The 17,626-nt window shown below is 39.2% G+C and overlaps 2 protein-coding genes across 2 annotated transcripts; one reads left to right on the top strand and one right to left on the bottom strand.

The window, feature by feature from the left end:
• Positions 1 to 3,384: 3,384 nt before the first annotated feature.
• LOC129554571 (olfactory receptor 2AG1-like) lies at positions 3,385 to 4,879 on the top strand. Its single transcript, XM_055423473.2, has one exon. The coding sequence runs from the start codon at positions 3,848 to 3,850 to the stop codon at positions 4,778 to 4,780; it is 933 nt and encodes a 310-aa protein (XP_055279448.2). The 5' UTR covers positions 3,385 to 3,847; the 3' UTR covers positions 4,781 to 4,879.
• Positions 4,880 to 13,695: 8,816 nt separating this feature from the next.
• On the bottom strand, positions 13,696 to 14,619 carry LOC129554574 (olfactory receptor 2D3-like). The gene has a single exon (XM_055423476.2). The coding sequence runs from the start codon at positions 14,617 to 14,619 to the stop codon at positions 13,696 to 13,698; it is 924 nt and encodes a 307-aa protein (XP_055279451.1).
• Positions 14,620 to 17,626: the final 3,007 nt, after the last annotated feature.

The raw sequence follows: 17,626 nt of genomic DNA, 5'->3' as shown, positions 1-17,626 counted from the left end.
GGGTCTCCTTTGAGCAGCCTTTCTAATATCTACTTCCTCCAGATTTCTACTGCTTTCATTTTTTCTCCCAGCTCCAGCAAGAGTAACATCAGTACCCATGAACTTTGTCTGACAAATGCACCATAGCTAGATGAGCCTCTTGCTTGAGGAGCTGTGTGACAGAAGCAGTTTCTCCTAATTCTCTACAGGCTTGACAAGAGGTAAGCCATATTCTTGTTTCATAGAAACTTCCAAGGCCCAAGGACTCAATTAGCTCTCTATCTGTAAGTGCCACATTTCCAGAGCACATCTGCAGAGAAACTGAAGGAACAGGAATCCTATACTTCTCTTGGTCAGACTCCTCAGACTTCTAACCTAATTTAGCAAAAATTTTACAAATTGAATACTGCTGGAAAGGTCTTATCTTCCTTCTCTTCATAAAAAGTTTATTTTACTTTATTTTATTTATTCAACTCTTGCACTGTACAGCATGTGGGATCTTGGTCCCGAGACCAGGACTTGAAACCTTGCTCCCTGCAGAGTCTTAACCACTGGACCACCATGGAAGTCCCCTTCCTTCTCCTTTTCTACTGGATCTTCCTTGACCCTCAAACAATCCCCTGGGTAGTCTGTGTGGTCAAGCAGCTGGGTTTCTCAACCACCTGAGATAAGAATATTGTCTCACTTTCAGGGATGTGTTCAGTTCAATTCAGTTCAGTCACTCAGTCATGTCCGACTCTTTGCGACCCCATGAATCACAGCACGCCAGGCCTCCCTGTCCATCACCAAATCCCGGAGTTCACTCAAACTCATGTCCATTGAGTCGGTGATGCCATCAAGCCATCTCATCCTCTGTCATCCCCGTCTCCTCCTGCCCCAATCCCTCCCAGCATCAGAATCTTTTCCAATGAGTCAACCCTTCATGTGAGGTGGCCAAAGTATTGGAGTTTCAGCTTTAGCATCAGTCCTTCCAGTGAACACCCAGGACTGATCTCCTTTAGAATGGACTGGTTGGATCTCCTTGCAGTCCAAGGGACTCTCAAGAGTCTTCTCCAGCTCCACAGTTCAAAAGCATCAATTCTTCGGCCCTCAGCTTTCTTCACAGTCCAACTCTCACATCCATACATGATCACTGGAAAAATCATAGCCTTGACTAGACGGACCTTGGTTGGCAAAATAATGTCTCTGCTTTTTAATATGCTATCTAGGTTGATCATAACTTTCCTTCCAAGGAGTAAGCGTCTTTTAATTTCATGGCTGCAATCACCATCTGCAGTGATTTTGGAGCCCCCCAAAATAAAGTCAGCACTGTTTCCCCATCTATTTGCCATGAAGTATTGGGACTGGATGCCATGATCTTAGTTTTCTGAATGTTGAGCTTTCAGCCAACTTTTTCACTCTCCTCTTTCACTTTCATCAAGAGGCTTTTTAGTTCCTCTTCACTTTCTGCCATAAGGGTGGTGTCATCTGCATATCTGAGGTGATTGATATTTCTCCTGGCAATCTTGATTCCAGTTTGTGCTTCTACCAGCCCAGCGTTTCTCATGATGTATTCTGCATATAAGTTAAATGAGCAGGGTGACAATATACAACCTTGACATACTCCTTTTCCTATTTGGAACCAGTCTGTTGTTCCATGTCCAGTTCTAACTGTTGCTTCCTGACCTGCATACAGGTTTCTCAAGAGGCAGGTCAGGTGGTCTGGTATTCCCATCTCTTTCAGAAGTTTCCACAGTTTATTGTGATCCACACAGTCAAAGGCTTTGGCATAGTCAATAAAGCAGAAATAGATGTTTTCCTGGTACTCTCTTGCTTTTTCCATGATTCAGAGGATGTTGGTAACTTGATCTCTGGTTCCTCTGCCTTTTCTAAAACTTGCTTGAACATCTGGAAGTTCACAGTTCATGTATTGCTGAAGCCTGGCTTGAGAATTTTGAGCATGACTTTACTAGTGTGTGAGATGAGTGCAATTGTGCGGTAGTTTGATCATTCTTTGGCATTGCCTTTCTTTGGGATTGGAATGAAAACTGACATTTTCCAGTCCTGTGACCACTGCTGAGTTTTCCAAATTTGCTGGCATATAGGGTGTAGCACTTTCACAGCATCATCTTTCAAGATTTGAAATAGCTCAACTGGAATTCTATCACCTCCACTAGCTTTGTTTGTAGTGATGCTTTCTAAGGTCCACTTGACTTCACATTCCAGGATGTCTGGCTCTTGGTGAGTGATCACAGCATCATGATTATCTGGGTCGTGAAGATCTTTTTTTGTACAGTTCTTCTGTGTGTTCTTGCCACCTCTTCTTAATATTTTCTGCTTCTGTTAGGTCCATACCATTAATCTCTTGAAAGATGAAGTCCAGTGCAGACCTAAGAACTTCAGCTACTCTGTCTTCTAGGATCTCTAGCACTTTCCCAACTCCCTCTATTCTTGGTTTACTGAACATGAAAAGGAATCAGTGAGGACTGATGGAAGATTCTATGTTACATCCCAGGCCAGGGTATCTACTTCCTGGTGGAAGCATCAGGACCTGTCTTCAGACCCCATGTACTTTTTCTGGCTTCTGATAAACGTGTTTACACTTAGATTATAATAAATGCCTCCAAAGGAACTTTAAAAAGCACCTGAAAGGTCTATCACATGCTCTAACACCTTTTTACCATTAAAACCCTGTAAACCCCATAGGGACTAATAGAAACCAGTAGATGTCAAATCTGTGACACCGTAGAGGGAAATGACTCAGAGAACTGTGTTTCACTTACAGATTCCTATGTTCAGAGTTAGATTTATCTGCCCAGTTCCTAAGATGCATGAGGCTGATTTTTGTCATCCTCAGATCCCTGTCTCTTTGATTTTCTCCCTCAGATTGGGTACCACACCCCAAGAGCAGCTTCCAGAACAGGAACTCATCTTCTTCCTCTTTGCGACTCCTCAGTGGTGTGTGGATACCCTGGCCCTGCAGGAGGGAGAATGGGGATCTGGATACGGTGCAAGAGAGAAAAGCTAGGATTATTGAGCCTGATTACAACATACAACACAGACTCTTTTGCTTCCGACATCTTTTACCACTTCTGCCCCAAACAATCTGAATTTCTTGAGTAGGTCCTTATTTTTTATCATATTTCTCAGTAATCTCAGGCTGACATTTTATCATAACCTGTTTAAAAAAAAACTCCTTTTTTTTGGCATTGATCCTAAAAGTTTACCTCTAATAGTGACAGTCCCTCAAACTCACCAATCTCTAGTCTCAGTCTGTAATCCCTTCCCTTGTAGGCTCATAGACAGTGAAAGCCTGGTCCAGTGAACTAAGTTGGACATACTTTATCTCTTATAATGAGGCTGTGACTACAGTTTTGAATGCTGTAAGCAAAGTGAACATAAGTTATTTGGGGAAGTATATTGAGGTGCTTTATTGAAATCACATTTCTGTACCTGTTTTAGGATTACATTTTCAAAATAGGCCTATGCAGAACACTGACTGGGTAGGTAAATCGTTTGATTAAACGTTATATTTAAAACCTAAGTACCAGAAAAATCAGAAGCATGAATGTCAGAATATTGCTTTATTGTTATGAGAGAGGTGATTTGATATTTCTGGGGAGATACATATTTAGGTTTTAGATCCTGAATAATATTCTCATCTAGTGACCTCTTACTGTTTAGCTATTACTGTGATGCTTATTCTCCAACTAGATGGGTTCTTTTTAGCAAGATATAGAGTCAGAAATTGAGAGATCAAGAAGAAAAATCAGTTACCATTGGATTGGTCATCCTATAGGGCCTCTGATGTTACAAAACTATGGAGCCATCATAACAAAAATTCACCAAGAATCTACTTGATTCTAGGCAACTAAAGTAACAACACAGAATGGAGGACTGGAACTCCACCCTGGGAAGTGGCTTCATATTGTTGGGGATTCTGAATAACAGTGGGTTTCCTGGGCTGCTCTGTGCCACAATATCAGTCCTATACATGCTGGCCCTCACCAGCAATGGCCTGCTGCTACTGGTCATCACAATGGATACCTGGCTCCACGTGCCCATGTACCTCCTGCTGAGGCAACTCTCTCTCATGGACCTTCTCTTCACGTCTGTTGTCACTCCCAAGGCCATCATAGATTTTCTGCTCAGTGAAAATACCATCTCCTTTGGGGGCTGTGCCTTTCAGATGTTCCTGGCACTCACAGTGGGTGGTGCAGAGGACCTCCTACTGGCCTTCATGGCTTATGACAGGTATGTGGCCATTTGTCATCCTCTGAACTACATGGTCCTCATGAGGCCGAGGGTTTGCTGGCTCATGATGGCCACACCCTGGGTCCTGGCTTCCTTGAATGCATTATGTCATACCCTGTATACCATGCACTTCCCTTTCTGCATGTCCCGGAAAATCAACCACCTACTCTGTGAGATTCCACCTCTATTGAAGTTGGCCTGTGAAGATGCCTCTAGATATGAGCTCATGTTGTATGTGACCGGTGTGACCTTCCTGATTCCTCCTCTTGTTGCTATCCTTGCCTCCTACACGCTAATCCTACTTACTGTGCTCCACATGCCCTCAAATGAAGGGAGGCAGAAAGCCCTGGTCACCTGCTCTTCCCACTTGACTGTGGTCGGGATGTTCTATGGAGCTGCCACATTCATGTATGTTCTGCCCAGTTCCCTCCACAGCCCCAAGCAAGACAACATCATCTCTGTCTTCTACACGATTGTCACCCCAGCCCTGAACCCCCTCATCTATAGTCTGAGGAATAAAGAGGTTATGGGGGCCTTGAGGAGGGTCCTACGAAAATATATGCTGTGAACACACTTCATCATCTTGGGAGAGCTTATAGCTTGACACCAAAATTCATTCCTCCTCAAAGTCAGAAGTTTTCTGCTAAAAATGAAATATTCATGGCAAAAGCACCATAGTGGAGAGTATATCTTTTAATAGAAAAATGAAGAATGTACCTTTACTTGTCAAATGTTATTTTAAATTGTCTTTCTGTGAAGTAATTATATGTATCAGACTGTATTTATTTAATTATTCACTTATTTATTTTTATTGAATTATAGTTGGTTTACAATGTTGTATTGATTTTCTCTATATAGCAAAATGACTCAATTATATATATATATATATGGCTTATCTCAGGATATTGAATATAACTTCCTCTGCTATACAGTAAGACCTTGTTTATTTATTCTGTATGTAATGGTTTGATTTGCTAACCCCAAACTCCTAGTCTATCCCTCCTCCTCCTTCCCTCTTCCTTGGCAACCAGGAGTCTGTTGTCTATGTCTGTGAGTCTGTTTCTATTTTGTAAGTAGGTTCCTTTGTGTTATAGTTTAGATTCCACAAATATGTGATATCCTGTGGTATTCTTTCTCTTTCTGACTTACTTCACTTGGTATGATGATCTCTATTTCCATCCATGTTCCTGTTGTGTGCCTGTGCTTGGCTGCTCAGTCATATCCAACTCTTTGCGACCCTTTGGACTGTAGCCCACCATGCTCCTCTGTCCGTGGTATCTTTCAAGATACCAGTGTTCTTGCCACCTCCCTTCTCCAGGGGATCGTCCTGACCCAGGGATTGAATTCATGTCTCCAAAAATGAAAGTGTTAGTCACTCAGTCATGTTCAACTCTTTGTGACCCCATGAACTGTGTAGTTCAACCAGGCTCCTCTGTCCATAGAATTCTCCAGGTAAGAATAATGGAATGGGTAGCCATTTCCTACTCCAGGGGATCTTCCTGACCCAGGGATCAAACCCAGTCTCCTGCATTGCAGGCAGATTCTTAACATCTGAGCCATCAGTGAAGCCCCCATCTTCCTATAACCACCATTTTAAGAAGGTTGCTGCTGCTGCTGCTAAGTCGCTTCAGTAGTGTCCGACCCTGTGCGACCCCATAGATGGCAGCCCACCAGGCTCTGCTATCCCTGGGACTCTCCAGGCAAGAACACTGGAGTGGGTTGCCATTTCCTTCTCCATTTAAGAAGGTTAGTTGGTCTAAAATTTGTACAAAACTCAAGGTCCTTGTCCCTGCTATATGGTCCTTGCTTGGGTTTCCCAGTTGAAATTTTCTTTTTTGGGGACCTTATATTGGTTCAGTATAGACGCCCACAAGTCAGAGGTCCTGTCTCAAGTTTTCAAAAACTCCTCTCCCCATTTAACACTGTAGTTAATTGAGAAAACAAAGAGTAAATTTTAAATACAACATGATCAAATAACAAATGCTGGAGAGGGTGTGGAGAAAAGAAAACCTTCCTACACTGTTGGTGGGATTGTAGTTAGTGTAGCCACTATAGAAAACAGTATAGAGGTTCTTGAAAAAAAAAGAAAATTGAGTTACCATATGCTCCAGCAACTGCACTCCTGGATGCCTATCTGGACAAAACTACAAGTCAAAAAGATACAGGCACCCCAAGTTCATATCAGCACTACTCACAATAGCCAAGATATGGAAGCAACCTAAATGCCCATTAACAGATGAACAGATGAAGGCTGCTAAGTCACTTCAGTCGTGTCCAACTCTGTGCAACCCCATAGACGGTAGCCCACCAGGCTCCACCGTCTCTGGGATTCTCCAGGCAAGAACACTGGAGTGGGCTGCCATACTACTCAGACATAGGAAGAATGAATTAATTCATTAATTATTAATTAAGTCCATGGGGTCACAAAGAGTCAGACACAATTGAGCAACTAAGCACAGCACATGATAATTATAATTAATTATTGATAGTAAATCAAGTATATAATTAAATCAATAAATATATAGTACCTGTATCGATATAATATATAATTATTTAATTATAGTTATTTATATCATAATTAAGTATTGTAATTATACTTACTAATTCACTCTTTTCTATGGCTGTGTAGTAGTCCATTATATACCTATACCACATCTTCATCCATTCATCTGTTAATGGGCATTTACTTTATTTCCACATCTTGGCTACTGTGAATAGTGCTGGTATGAACAAAAGGGTGCATGTATCTTTTTGACTTGTAGTTTTGTCCAGATAGATGCCCAAGAGTGGGCTTGCTGGATCATATGGTAATTCAATTTTTCTCTCTTGGAGAAATCTCTATATTGTTTTCTAGAGTGGCTGCACTTATACTCCCCCCAACATTGTAGGAGGGTTCTCTTTTCTCCACACCCTCTCCAGCATTTGTTATTTGATCATATTGTATTTAAAATTTACCCTTTGTTTTCCCAATTAACTACAGGGTTAAATAGGGAGAGAGGTTTTGCAAACTTCAGACATGACCTCTGACTTGGAGGAGTCCATATTGAATCAATATAAGGTCCCCCCAAAAATTTCAACTGGGAAGCCTAAGCATGGATCATACAGCTGATGAGATGTAGTCATCGGGGCAGGGACTTGAGTTTTGTACAAATTTTAGACCAACCTACTTTCTTAAAAGGGTTTCCCCGGGTGGCTCAGTGGTAAAGAATTCGCCTGCCAATGCAGGAGATGCAGGAGACATGGGTTCGATCCCTGGGTCAGGAAGATCCCCTGGAGGAGGAAATGGCAACCTGCTCCAGTATTCTTGTTTGGACATTTCAATGGACAAAGGAGCCTGGTGGGCTATGGTCTGGGGTGTCACAAAGAGTTGAACATGACTGAGCGACTGAGCATGTGCATACAACCTTCTTAAAAGATCATGTTAGCAGCCTAGTTTAATGCCCACACTAGTAGTGGTTTGGATGTATTTGCATCATATTCACTCCTCCTTTTTCCAAACATCAGCCGTCATGGAAACTCCCCTGTCTGGACACTCCAACAGGTGTTTTTATTTGTTTATCTTCGCTTGTTTTGTTTTTGACATGGAGACTTTTTAGTACGTCAAGGCTGTATATTGTCACCTTGCTTATTTAACTTATATGCAGAGTACATCATGAGGAACACTGGGCTGGAAGAAGCACAAGCTGGAATCAAGATTGCCGGGAGAAATATCAATAACCTCAGATATGCAGATGACACTACTCTTATGGCAGAAAGTGAAGAGGAACTCAAAAGCCTCTTGATGAAAGTGAAAGAGGAGAGTGAAAAGGTTGGCTTGAAGCTCAACATTCAGAAAACAAAGATCATGGCATCTGGTCCCATCACTTCATGGGAAATAGATGAAAAAACAGTGGAAACAGTGTCAGACTTTATTTTTTGGGGCTCCAAAATCACTGCAGATGCTGATTGCAGCCATGAAATTAAAAGACGCTTACTCCTTGGAAGGAAAGTTATGACCAACCTAGATAGCATATTAAAAAGCAGAGACATTACTTTGCCAACAAAGGTCTATCTAGTCAAGGCTATGGTTTTTCCCGTGGTCATGTATGGATGTGAGAGTTGGACTGTGAAGAAAGCTGATCGCCGAAGAATTGATGTTTTTGAACTGTGGTGTTGGAGAAGACTCTTGAGAGTCCCTTGGACTGCAAGGAGATCCAACTGGTCCTTTCTAAGGGAGATCAATCCTGGGTGTTCATTGGAAGGACTGATGCTAAAGCTGAAACTGCAATACTTTGGCCACCTCATGCGATGAGTTGACTCACTGGAAAAGACTCTGATGCTGGAAAAGTTTGGGGGCGGGAGGAGAAGGGGACGACAGAGAATGAGATGGTTGGATGGCATCACCGACTCTGTGGACATGAGTTTGAGTGAACTCCTGGAGTTGGTGATGGACAGAGAGGCCTGGCCTGCTGTGATTCATGGGGTCGTGGAGAGTCGGACACAACTGAGCGACTGAACTGAACTGAACTGAAAATTCCAAAAATACTGAAATGAGTAAAAGAGAAAAACAAGGCATCAACAAAGGCTGTAAGTAAACAGCTATGTTTATTATTTCACAATAAACAAGCACACAAACAAGACTGGTTTTCCATTATCTCAAGGCTATATTGAAATGTCCTTACACTTGCAAAAGGTATGTTTGACCTGTGTAGATGTGTGAGTCTACAGATATGTATTTATGCTGTAAAGGAGGACTCACATGCACATACAAAACACATACTTATTCTCTAGTAGCTTAAATATGCTGTGCTGCTACCATTTATAGTACAACAAATGACAGATACTGTTTTCTCTTTTTGCTTATTGACTCCAGTAAATCCTGTTGGTTTCATCTATACAATACATTCCAAATATGGGCACTTGCTGCAGTCTCTCCCCAAAGCATCTTAGTCCAGTCACCATAATCTGTTGCCTATTGTTCCACAGTAGTTATTTCTTATTTCCATTCTTGTCCCTCTATAATCTGCTTTCTCCCTTTCTCCCTCCTTAAACTATTTATGATGGTTTAAGATGGACCGTCATAAACACGTCAGAGCATTTCACTTTTCAAGAGGGACACGTGATCTTGCTGTGTCTACCGGTCAGTCCATACTTGAAACTGTGCTCTCTTACATTCCCTCTAACTCCTTTGACTTTATTGTCCATTACACGGTTCAAAATTATTTCTGCTTTAGAGCCAGTTAGTGGCTATTCTCCTAGCCTGTGATGTTTTCTGTCAAATCTGCTTGTCTTACTATTTCTTGTCATTCACATCTAATCTTAAAAATCTTGGCTTTTCGAAAAGGTTACCGATTGAAGTGGCATATACCCAAACCAAAAGGCATTATCTCACACTGTTTTAATTTTTTTCATTGTATTTATCATTATGTAAAACTTTCTTACACCTTGGTTTATCTGCTCACTCTGTTTCCACTTTCCAAAATGAGAATTCCTTGAGAGCATGGACTCTGCTATGTGTGTTTCATAGCTTCTTCTCCATAAAAATTGAGGTACGAATATAGAATAGTCTCTACGATAGCAATGCATATGCATGTAAGTACATGTATGTATCTTCACTGATGAAATAGAGGAGTATGCTATGTTCATACATACAAAGATTACTATTTTATTTAAATACAATATATTAGTTTTTTGCTAAATAACCTATAAATTCAAATTTATAACTTTAATGGCAAATCAAAACTTTAATGGCATTTTTAAAAGTGAATTTGGACAAGCTAAGAAGTAGAAAATTGTAGAATAGATGATATATAAGAGATATGGTCTACCAACTAAAACTACAAAGTGTGGTAGTTGATAAATATGCAATATTCATATTGAAATTTAATATATTTTATGGTGTATTTGATATTAATGGGAAAAGATGAGTAACTATGATACTAGAAAAAATGGCTAAATATTTAGGAAAATAGTACCATATTAATTTATAATACATGAATATATATATATATTCTCCTAAAATAAATTCCAGATTTTTTTAAGATCTAATGGTTAAAACACAGTCTAATGTCAGCCTGCCCACCCCAGATTCATGTCCCTCTTGTTTCAGTGCATATGTGGGACCATGTGATTGAACTTCAGCCAATGGAGTATGATGTGTGCTCCTTCTAAGGCACAAAACCTACCAATGAAAAACTTTTTGATCATTTTTCTGGATACTGACATGCAAGATAACCATGAACCCACAAACAGCAGAACTTCTGTCAACCTAGGCCTATACATCTTCCACTCCACCCCTCAACTAAAATTTGTATAAGTGAAAAATAAGCTTCTACTTATTAAACCACTGAGATTTGAGATTTATCTGTTAGAACAAGGATTGGTAAACACACCTGGGGAAGTTTTATGGGAACACATTCATTTTTGTATTGTCTATGACTCGTTGTCCCACTGCAATAGTAGTTGTGATGGGACAGTATGGCCTGCAAAGCCTAAATATATTTAGTTTCTACCCCTTTACAGAAAAAGTTTGTTGACAACTATGCTAAAGCAAATAGTATTATTTTGCATAAAGGAAAACTGTAAGCAGATAATGTAGGGGATCACTGTATAAAGAGAACCAGGCATGGCTTTCTTGACATAGGAAGAAGCCATTTTTCACCTAAACCATTTTGTGCTCTAAGTCTAGCCATATTGCTGGCCCTTGAGCAGGTCTCAGTAATTAATGATCTTAAGAGAGCAAAAAAATACAGAAAAGGCAAGAAAAACAAGAAATCCTTCCTTCTCCTGACTTTGCCTTCAGTTCAGTTCAGTTCAGTCGCTCAGTCGTGTCCGACTCTCCGCGACCCCATGAATCACAGCACGCCAGGCCTCCCTGTCCATCACCAACTCCCGGAGTACACTCAAACTCATGTCCACAGAGTCGGTGATGCCATCCAGCCATCTCATTCTCCGTCGTCCCCTTCTCCTCCCACCCCCAACCTTTCCTAGCATCAGAGTCTTTTCCAGTGAGTCAACTCGTCGCATGAGGTGGCCAAAGTATTGCAGTTTCAGCTTTAGCATCAGTCCCTCCAATGAACATCCAGGATTGATCTCCTTTAGAATGGACTCGTTGGATCTCCTTGCAGTATAAGGGACTCTCAAGAGTCTTCTCCAACACCACAGTTCAAAAGCATCGACTCTTCGGCGATCAGCTTTCTTCACAGTCCAACTCTCACATCCATACATGACCACAGGAAAAACCATTGCCTTGACTAGACGGACCTTGGTTGGCAAAGTAATGTCTCTGCTTTTTAATATACTATCAAGGTTGGTCATAACTTTCCTTCCAAGGAGCAAGCGTCTTTTAATTTCCTGGCTGCAATCAGCATCTGCAGTGATTTTGGAGCCCAAAAAAACAAAGTCTGACACTGTTTCCACTGTTTTTCCATCTATTTCCCATGAAGTGATGGGACCAGATGCCATGATCTTTGTTTTCTGAATGTTGAGCTTCAAACCAACCTTTTCACTCCCTTAGCTGTGTCTTTTGACTTGATACCCACCAAAAGGTGAATCCAGATTTGGGCTATCAAAACTAGAACTAGAACTGGAAGATGACATAGAATATTTTTGTTATATTAAGTGTGAGAAAAGCCTCTCTTAGTAAAAAGAAAAGGATTCTAGCCTCTTATCCACCCCCTCCCCCAATCACACCTTTATCTGGTTGACTCTTTCATCCTTCAGTTTTCAACTTAAATGTTGCCTCCTCACAAATTGATTCTGTATGATTTCCAAAAGTCTGTAATTATGCCATTCAATTATTCTGCTGTAATAATCTTTGCCAAGGTCAGTAATGACCAAATTGACAAATTCAATAGGCTTTTTATCAATAATACATAAAACTTGGAGTCATTTGAGAAATCTTTCCTGTTCACTCCTCTCACCACATCTGACACTCCATCTGTTTCTCTGATTCTTGCTGCCTCTAACTTGATCGGCTATACTTCCACCTTGAAACGTTGGTAACTGCAAGGTGCTGTCTTGGATTCTTTCCCACTATCTTTCTTGAATATCACTTCTCATCCACGATCGCACTTCAGAATTACCTTGGGATATTGTTACAAAACATCTGTATTGCCTCCATCTTTGCCACCCCTGTGGTCTATAAGAGGACCAAGAATTTGCATTTTAATATAACCCCTTCAAGACTGCAATGTATAAGGTTTTGTGATTAAAACCTTTGGCACATATCCTGAGATATGTCAAATTTCACTTGCAATTATTTACAGTAAACTTGAAGATCTATTTCTCCAGCCCATATCTCTCTTTTAAACTCTAACTTTATCCATTCATTTGAAAATGATATTTCTTGAGCAATAACAATGGCTGGATACTTTACTATAAATGATAATATAGAGATCAGCAGAGCAGTCACAGTTTTTATTGCCGTGGAATTTGCAGCCTAATGGATGAATCAGATATTAAGCAAATAATTACACAATTTGCTTCTACAAAAGCCATTCCATTACCTAAAATGTAGTGTACAATTTTTAGTGTGCTTAAGAATCACTTGAGACTCTACAAAAGGAGATTCCTAAGATCAGCTTCCCTACTCCACCGTGTTTTGAACAATATTTTCAAAAAATGACCTAAGAATCATTTTAAGTCATAATATATAAAACTATGGTCTATGTTATAAATGCCTTACCAAGGTATAAAGTAGTGCCACAGTTCTCATTTTTTTAACTTCATCCTTATTATCTATTACTGTTTTATAAATTACCCATATTCAGCATTTTCAGAATTACATGCTGGGCAAATTCTTCAGTACAAAAAAGAGTATTTCTCAGTCTAAACTCTGTCTTACTTTCATCTTTATAGCTCATTATTTTCTTAACATATACATACTCCTAGAAAAATTCTGCCATTTGCTGTTCCTTAAATATTCTCTCTTTAAAATTTCAGATATTGTTAAAATGAGAATTTTAAGCTATGCTAGAAATATAACACCATCAAGACTTTACTTTTTTTACATCTATAGCCTGATCTTCCTGAAATATATGATGTATTCAAAATATATTTGATGATTCATGCAAGTATGAAGAAAATGAATCCATTTGCCAGAAATACATTCTTGTATTTGTGATAGTTTTGTTTGCTTCTTTGTTTTTTTGATGTACAGTTGTCTAGTTGTTTTGATTTCCTTATTAGTTTGTATGGGCTTGAAGAGTAGTGACTGTTTATTCATCAATCTTTTATTTCCTTCCTTCCTTTCTTTTCTCTTTCCCTTTCTTCCTATATTTTTCTCCCTTCTTTTCCTTTCTATATTACTTTCCTGTGTCTATCAAGGTCCCTTGCTTTGATTAGGCAATATGCTGAACTTATTTGAGAAGACATGTGGGAAAATAGGAGAAGAAAACAGAAGTGTAGGAATGGAATGAAAATGGGAAAACTTTATAATAAAGTCACTTCTCTCCACATCCCTAAAATTGTCATAAAATCAGAGATTCCCACTTTCAAAAAAAACTATTTTGCAGTCACCCTCCTGAGAGCCCCTTTGACATCCTTGTTCCTCAGACTATAGATGATGGGGTTCAGCATGGGTGTCACTGCTGAGTAGAAAACAGAGATCACTTTATCTCTTTCACTCATTATCCTGGAATTCGGTCTCATGTAGGCAAATATTGCTGAGCCATAGAAGAGGACAACAACAGTGAGATGGGAGCCACAGGTAGAGAAAGCCTTGAGCCGCCCCTCCCCAGATTGCATCTGGATCACAGTGGAGATGATGTTCCAGTAGGAGACCAGGATCAGGGAGACAGGAGCTAGGAGGATGGCCACACCCATTGCAAAGATGGCCATTTCTGTCCTGTAGGTGTCTGCAGAAGCCAGCTTCAGAAGGGCAGGAGGTTCACAAAAAAAATGGTTAATGATATTGTTCCCTCGGTAGGGCAGACACAATGTGAATGTGGTGTCCACCAGAGACACAAATGCTCCACTGGCCCAGGACCCTATGGCCAGCTGGGCACATACCCAATGTGTCATGATGGTGGCATAGCGCAGGGGCTTGCAGACAGCCACATACCGGTCATAGGACATCACTGCAAGCAGTGCACACTCAGTACATCCAACCAGAAGTAAAACAACTATCTGTGTTGAGCATCCAGCAAAGGAAATGGTTTTTCTTTCTACCAGGAAGTGGACTAGCACCTGGGGAACTGTGGTAGTAGAAAAGCAGAGATCAGCAAAGGACAAGTTTCTAAGGAAGAAGTACATGGGGGTATGGAGCCTGGAATCTATGTGAATGAGCACAACAATAAGCAGGTTTCCCAGCACAGTCAGCAGGTAGATGATCAGAAAAAGGAAGAAGAGCAGGACTTGTGTGTGTGGATCCTGTGAAAGGCCCAGGAAGACAAATTCAGTCACATATGTTTGGTTTTCTTCTCCCATGAGTTTTTGATATTCTTTCTAGGCCAGCACCAAGGGAAAAAAGCACACACATATCGATCAGTTAAAAACTATATGAGTAGCAAGTATTTTATCAATCAATATACAAAACTGGGCCAACTCTTATCTGCTTCCATACGTTAGAAGAAAGAGTTTTCGTTTTGCTTGGTAGTTCTGACAGTTGAAATCCATTTCTGATTTTCTCTGCCCTTGAATCTTTCAGTAGAACGAGAGAGCCAGCAATCATCTTGAATATACTATGTGACCGAGCTTTGGCTGGACTACACATAGTTCTGAGAAGATTTTAATTGCTGCTCACAGTACATCCTTCCTTTTACATTAGTTTGGGAAACAAACACACTGCAGTTGCTTTAAACCTGTTAGATTTTTATGCTGCAAACTGATAACATTTGTGAAGGCAGGTTTTTGTCTTTATATTGACAAAGTAATCCTGAACAAGTGCTCTGAAGCCAGGAAAAGGAAGTTAAAGGAAGGTATTGTGGTTTGTAATCCTGGCCCTTAAATTGACCTGTCATTTGTTCTCAATGTGAAGAGGACGCTGAGGTGCATCAGTAAAAATAGCTGCCTCTTTGGTCATTGTACTTTGTGGTATCCTTTAAATATGCCCTATTCTGTCACACTCTTTTCTCTCTCTTTGCACAAAGCCCTTTGTCAAGAATAATACTAATTACTGTGTGTCAGGCACTCTCCTGGGGCCAGTCATTATTGTTTCTTTATCCTTTTAATTTTAAATCTTAATTCCATGACTTAATTATTATTATCCTCCAAATACAGATGATGAAACAGACTCAGAAATTTTCAAACTGGTTCCTCTAAGCCTTTGTCACCCTTTCTATATCCTGCAATTATGTTCCTTTCTTACTAAAAAACTGGTTTTAGAGAAGGTTAAGGTTTAGCCCAGTTCTCTCCACTCCTTGAAGATAAATCCACAGACTTTTTCCATTTTAAGGGTTCTAGAGCTCATCCACTATGGCAGAGCTATTTATCAGTTCAGTTCAGTCGCTCAGTCGTGTCTATTTGCGACCCCATGGACTGCAGCACGCCAGGCCTCCCTGTCCATCACCAACTCCCAGAGTTAACTCAAACTCATATTTATAGGCTCACAAATAACAGGCATATTTGAACATATTTTAAAGCATTTTGAGGTGTCCCGCCTAAAGGACAATAGAGAGAATTCAAGGAAAAATATTGAGAAAACTGACAAAGATTATTTGCAGATCTCTAATTGTACATCTTTAAAAAACTCAAAGGGATCCAAAGCAAGCTTAGTAAGATAAGTAAGTGAAAAATAAGTAGAAATTTTAGTAAAAAAAAGAATTCCTTCACAGTCGCTAAACTTAACAGTGTACAGCTAACAAAACATTCAAAGACCTATGTGAAGAAAACCATGAAACATTATATTTGAATAAATGAATAGACAGATTAATTTTATGCATCAATTCAGTCAATCACTAAGTTGTGTCCGACTTACATAGAACATAATCTTGTAAAGATGTTCATTTCATCCAAATTAACCCATAAATTGATTGAAATTCCAACCAAATTCACAGAAGATTTTCTTAATGGAATTAAAAAGCTTATTTTTAATTTCTTCTAGATTAGTAATTTTATAGTAGAAACTGAAGTGTGGAAAAGAAAAACGAGGGAGTAGAGGAAACATACCCAACCAGATATAAAATATATAATAAAATTTTCCTTCCTTACTAATATTGTATATACTGAACCGCCATAAAGCATTTGACCAATAAATATATTATAGAACAGAAACATTTCCTAGTATGTATGAAAATTTTATATTTGACAAATGTGGCATCTGAAGTGCATCACTTAGTAAAAGATATAGAACAACTGGATATTCACTTTAGAATATTACATGTATATGTTTATATAAGCATATTTATATGTACATATAATGTTAAGTATAAGCAATAATTAATCCCAATTGAATTATCTAATTTTTAAAAACATTTTAATTTTCTATGTAATTAGATAGTCTACCTATTTTTTTATTTATCTATCTATCGATCTATTCAATCTTTGGGTAGTAAGAACTTTCCTAAATAAGCACACACACATATACACACAAAGAGAAAGAAATCATTAAGAAAAATGCCCACAAAACTGGCAATTTAAGAATATCAGAATGCTATGAGTGAATGCCACTCTAAACAAAATTTAAAATAAATAAATCTGAGAAAATATTTGTAAACACTTTAACAGAATTTTAAAATTATTCTTAACATATAAAGGACTTACAAAATCAATTATATATAACTGTATAACATAAATACATATATAGGCAAATTGTCAGACTTTGTATGTGATACATCATTTTAATCTTTTAAATGGAGTGTGAATGGGTGTGTGTATCTGTGTATACACGTATATTTGTGGTATATGTGTGTTTCCACAGTCATTTCTCTATAGTGAGGGTCAACTGCTCACGGGCTGCTGCCATTTGTCAGGAGATGGCATAACTCACTGATTGGCAGTTGGAGCTCTGGAGCTAAACTACAGGGTTTAAATCCTAGTTTTTCTGGTTGATGTGTGACCATTAGCAAATTACTTGGCTTTTCTGTGCCTTGCTTTCCTCATCTGCAAAATGATGAGATTAATAATACATATAGTGCTTATGTAAACATTAAATAACATACAAAGCATTTAAAGAAATTAGGACAGTAAACAAAGCTAGCCCATAATATTTTATAATATCCCATTATAATAATGAGATTGTAATCTAGAAATAACTGAAAGATTAGGAAAATCAAGGACAAAGCACAGTAACACATGGCTGCTAGGTCTGAGTGAGGAAAACGCTTCTTCTCCCTGTTTTTACACTTTTCCTTCTTTTGCCCTTTGTTCATCCTTTGGAACTGGATCTGTGTTGCTAGCAGAATTCAATGTTAAGGCCAAATATGATAGGGGATGATGAGAGGCTTCAAGGTATAAGGAATGATGGGCAAAGACAAACTTAATAGTTTGATTTAGT

Source organism: Moschus berezovskii, chromosome 14 (assembly GCF_049115385.1).
Source record: "Moschus berezovskii isolate FMDL1 chromosome 14, NW_MosBer_1.0, whole genome shotgun sequence".
Classification (NCBI taxonomy): domain Eukaryota; kingdom Metazoa; phylum Chordata; class Mammalia; order Artiodactyla; family Moschidae; genus Moschus; species Moschus berezovskii.
Note: the sequence above shows the minus strand (reverse complement) of the source record. Positions and strands in the feature narration are given on the sequence as shown.

Coding starts and splice junctions, on each gene's coding strand:
- LOC129554574 (XM_055423476.2), bottom strand. CDS start 14,619: ATGGGAGAAGAAAACCAAACATATGTGACTGAATTTGTCTTCCTGGGC.
- LOC129554571 (XM_055423473.2), top strand. CDS start 3,848: ATGGAGGACTGGAACTCCACCCTGGGAAGTGGCTTCATATTGTTGGGG.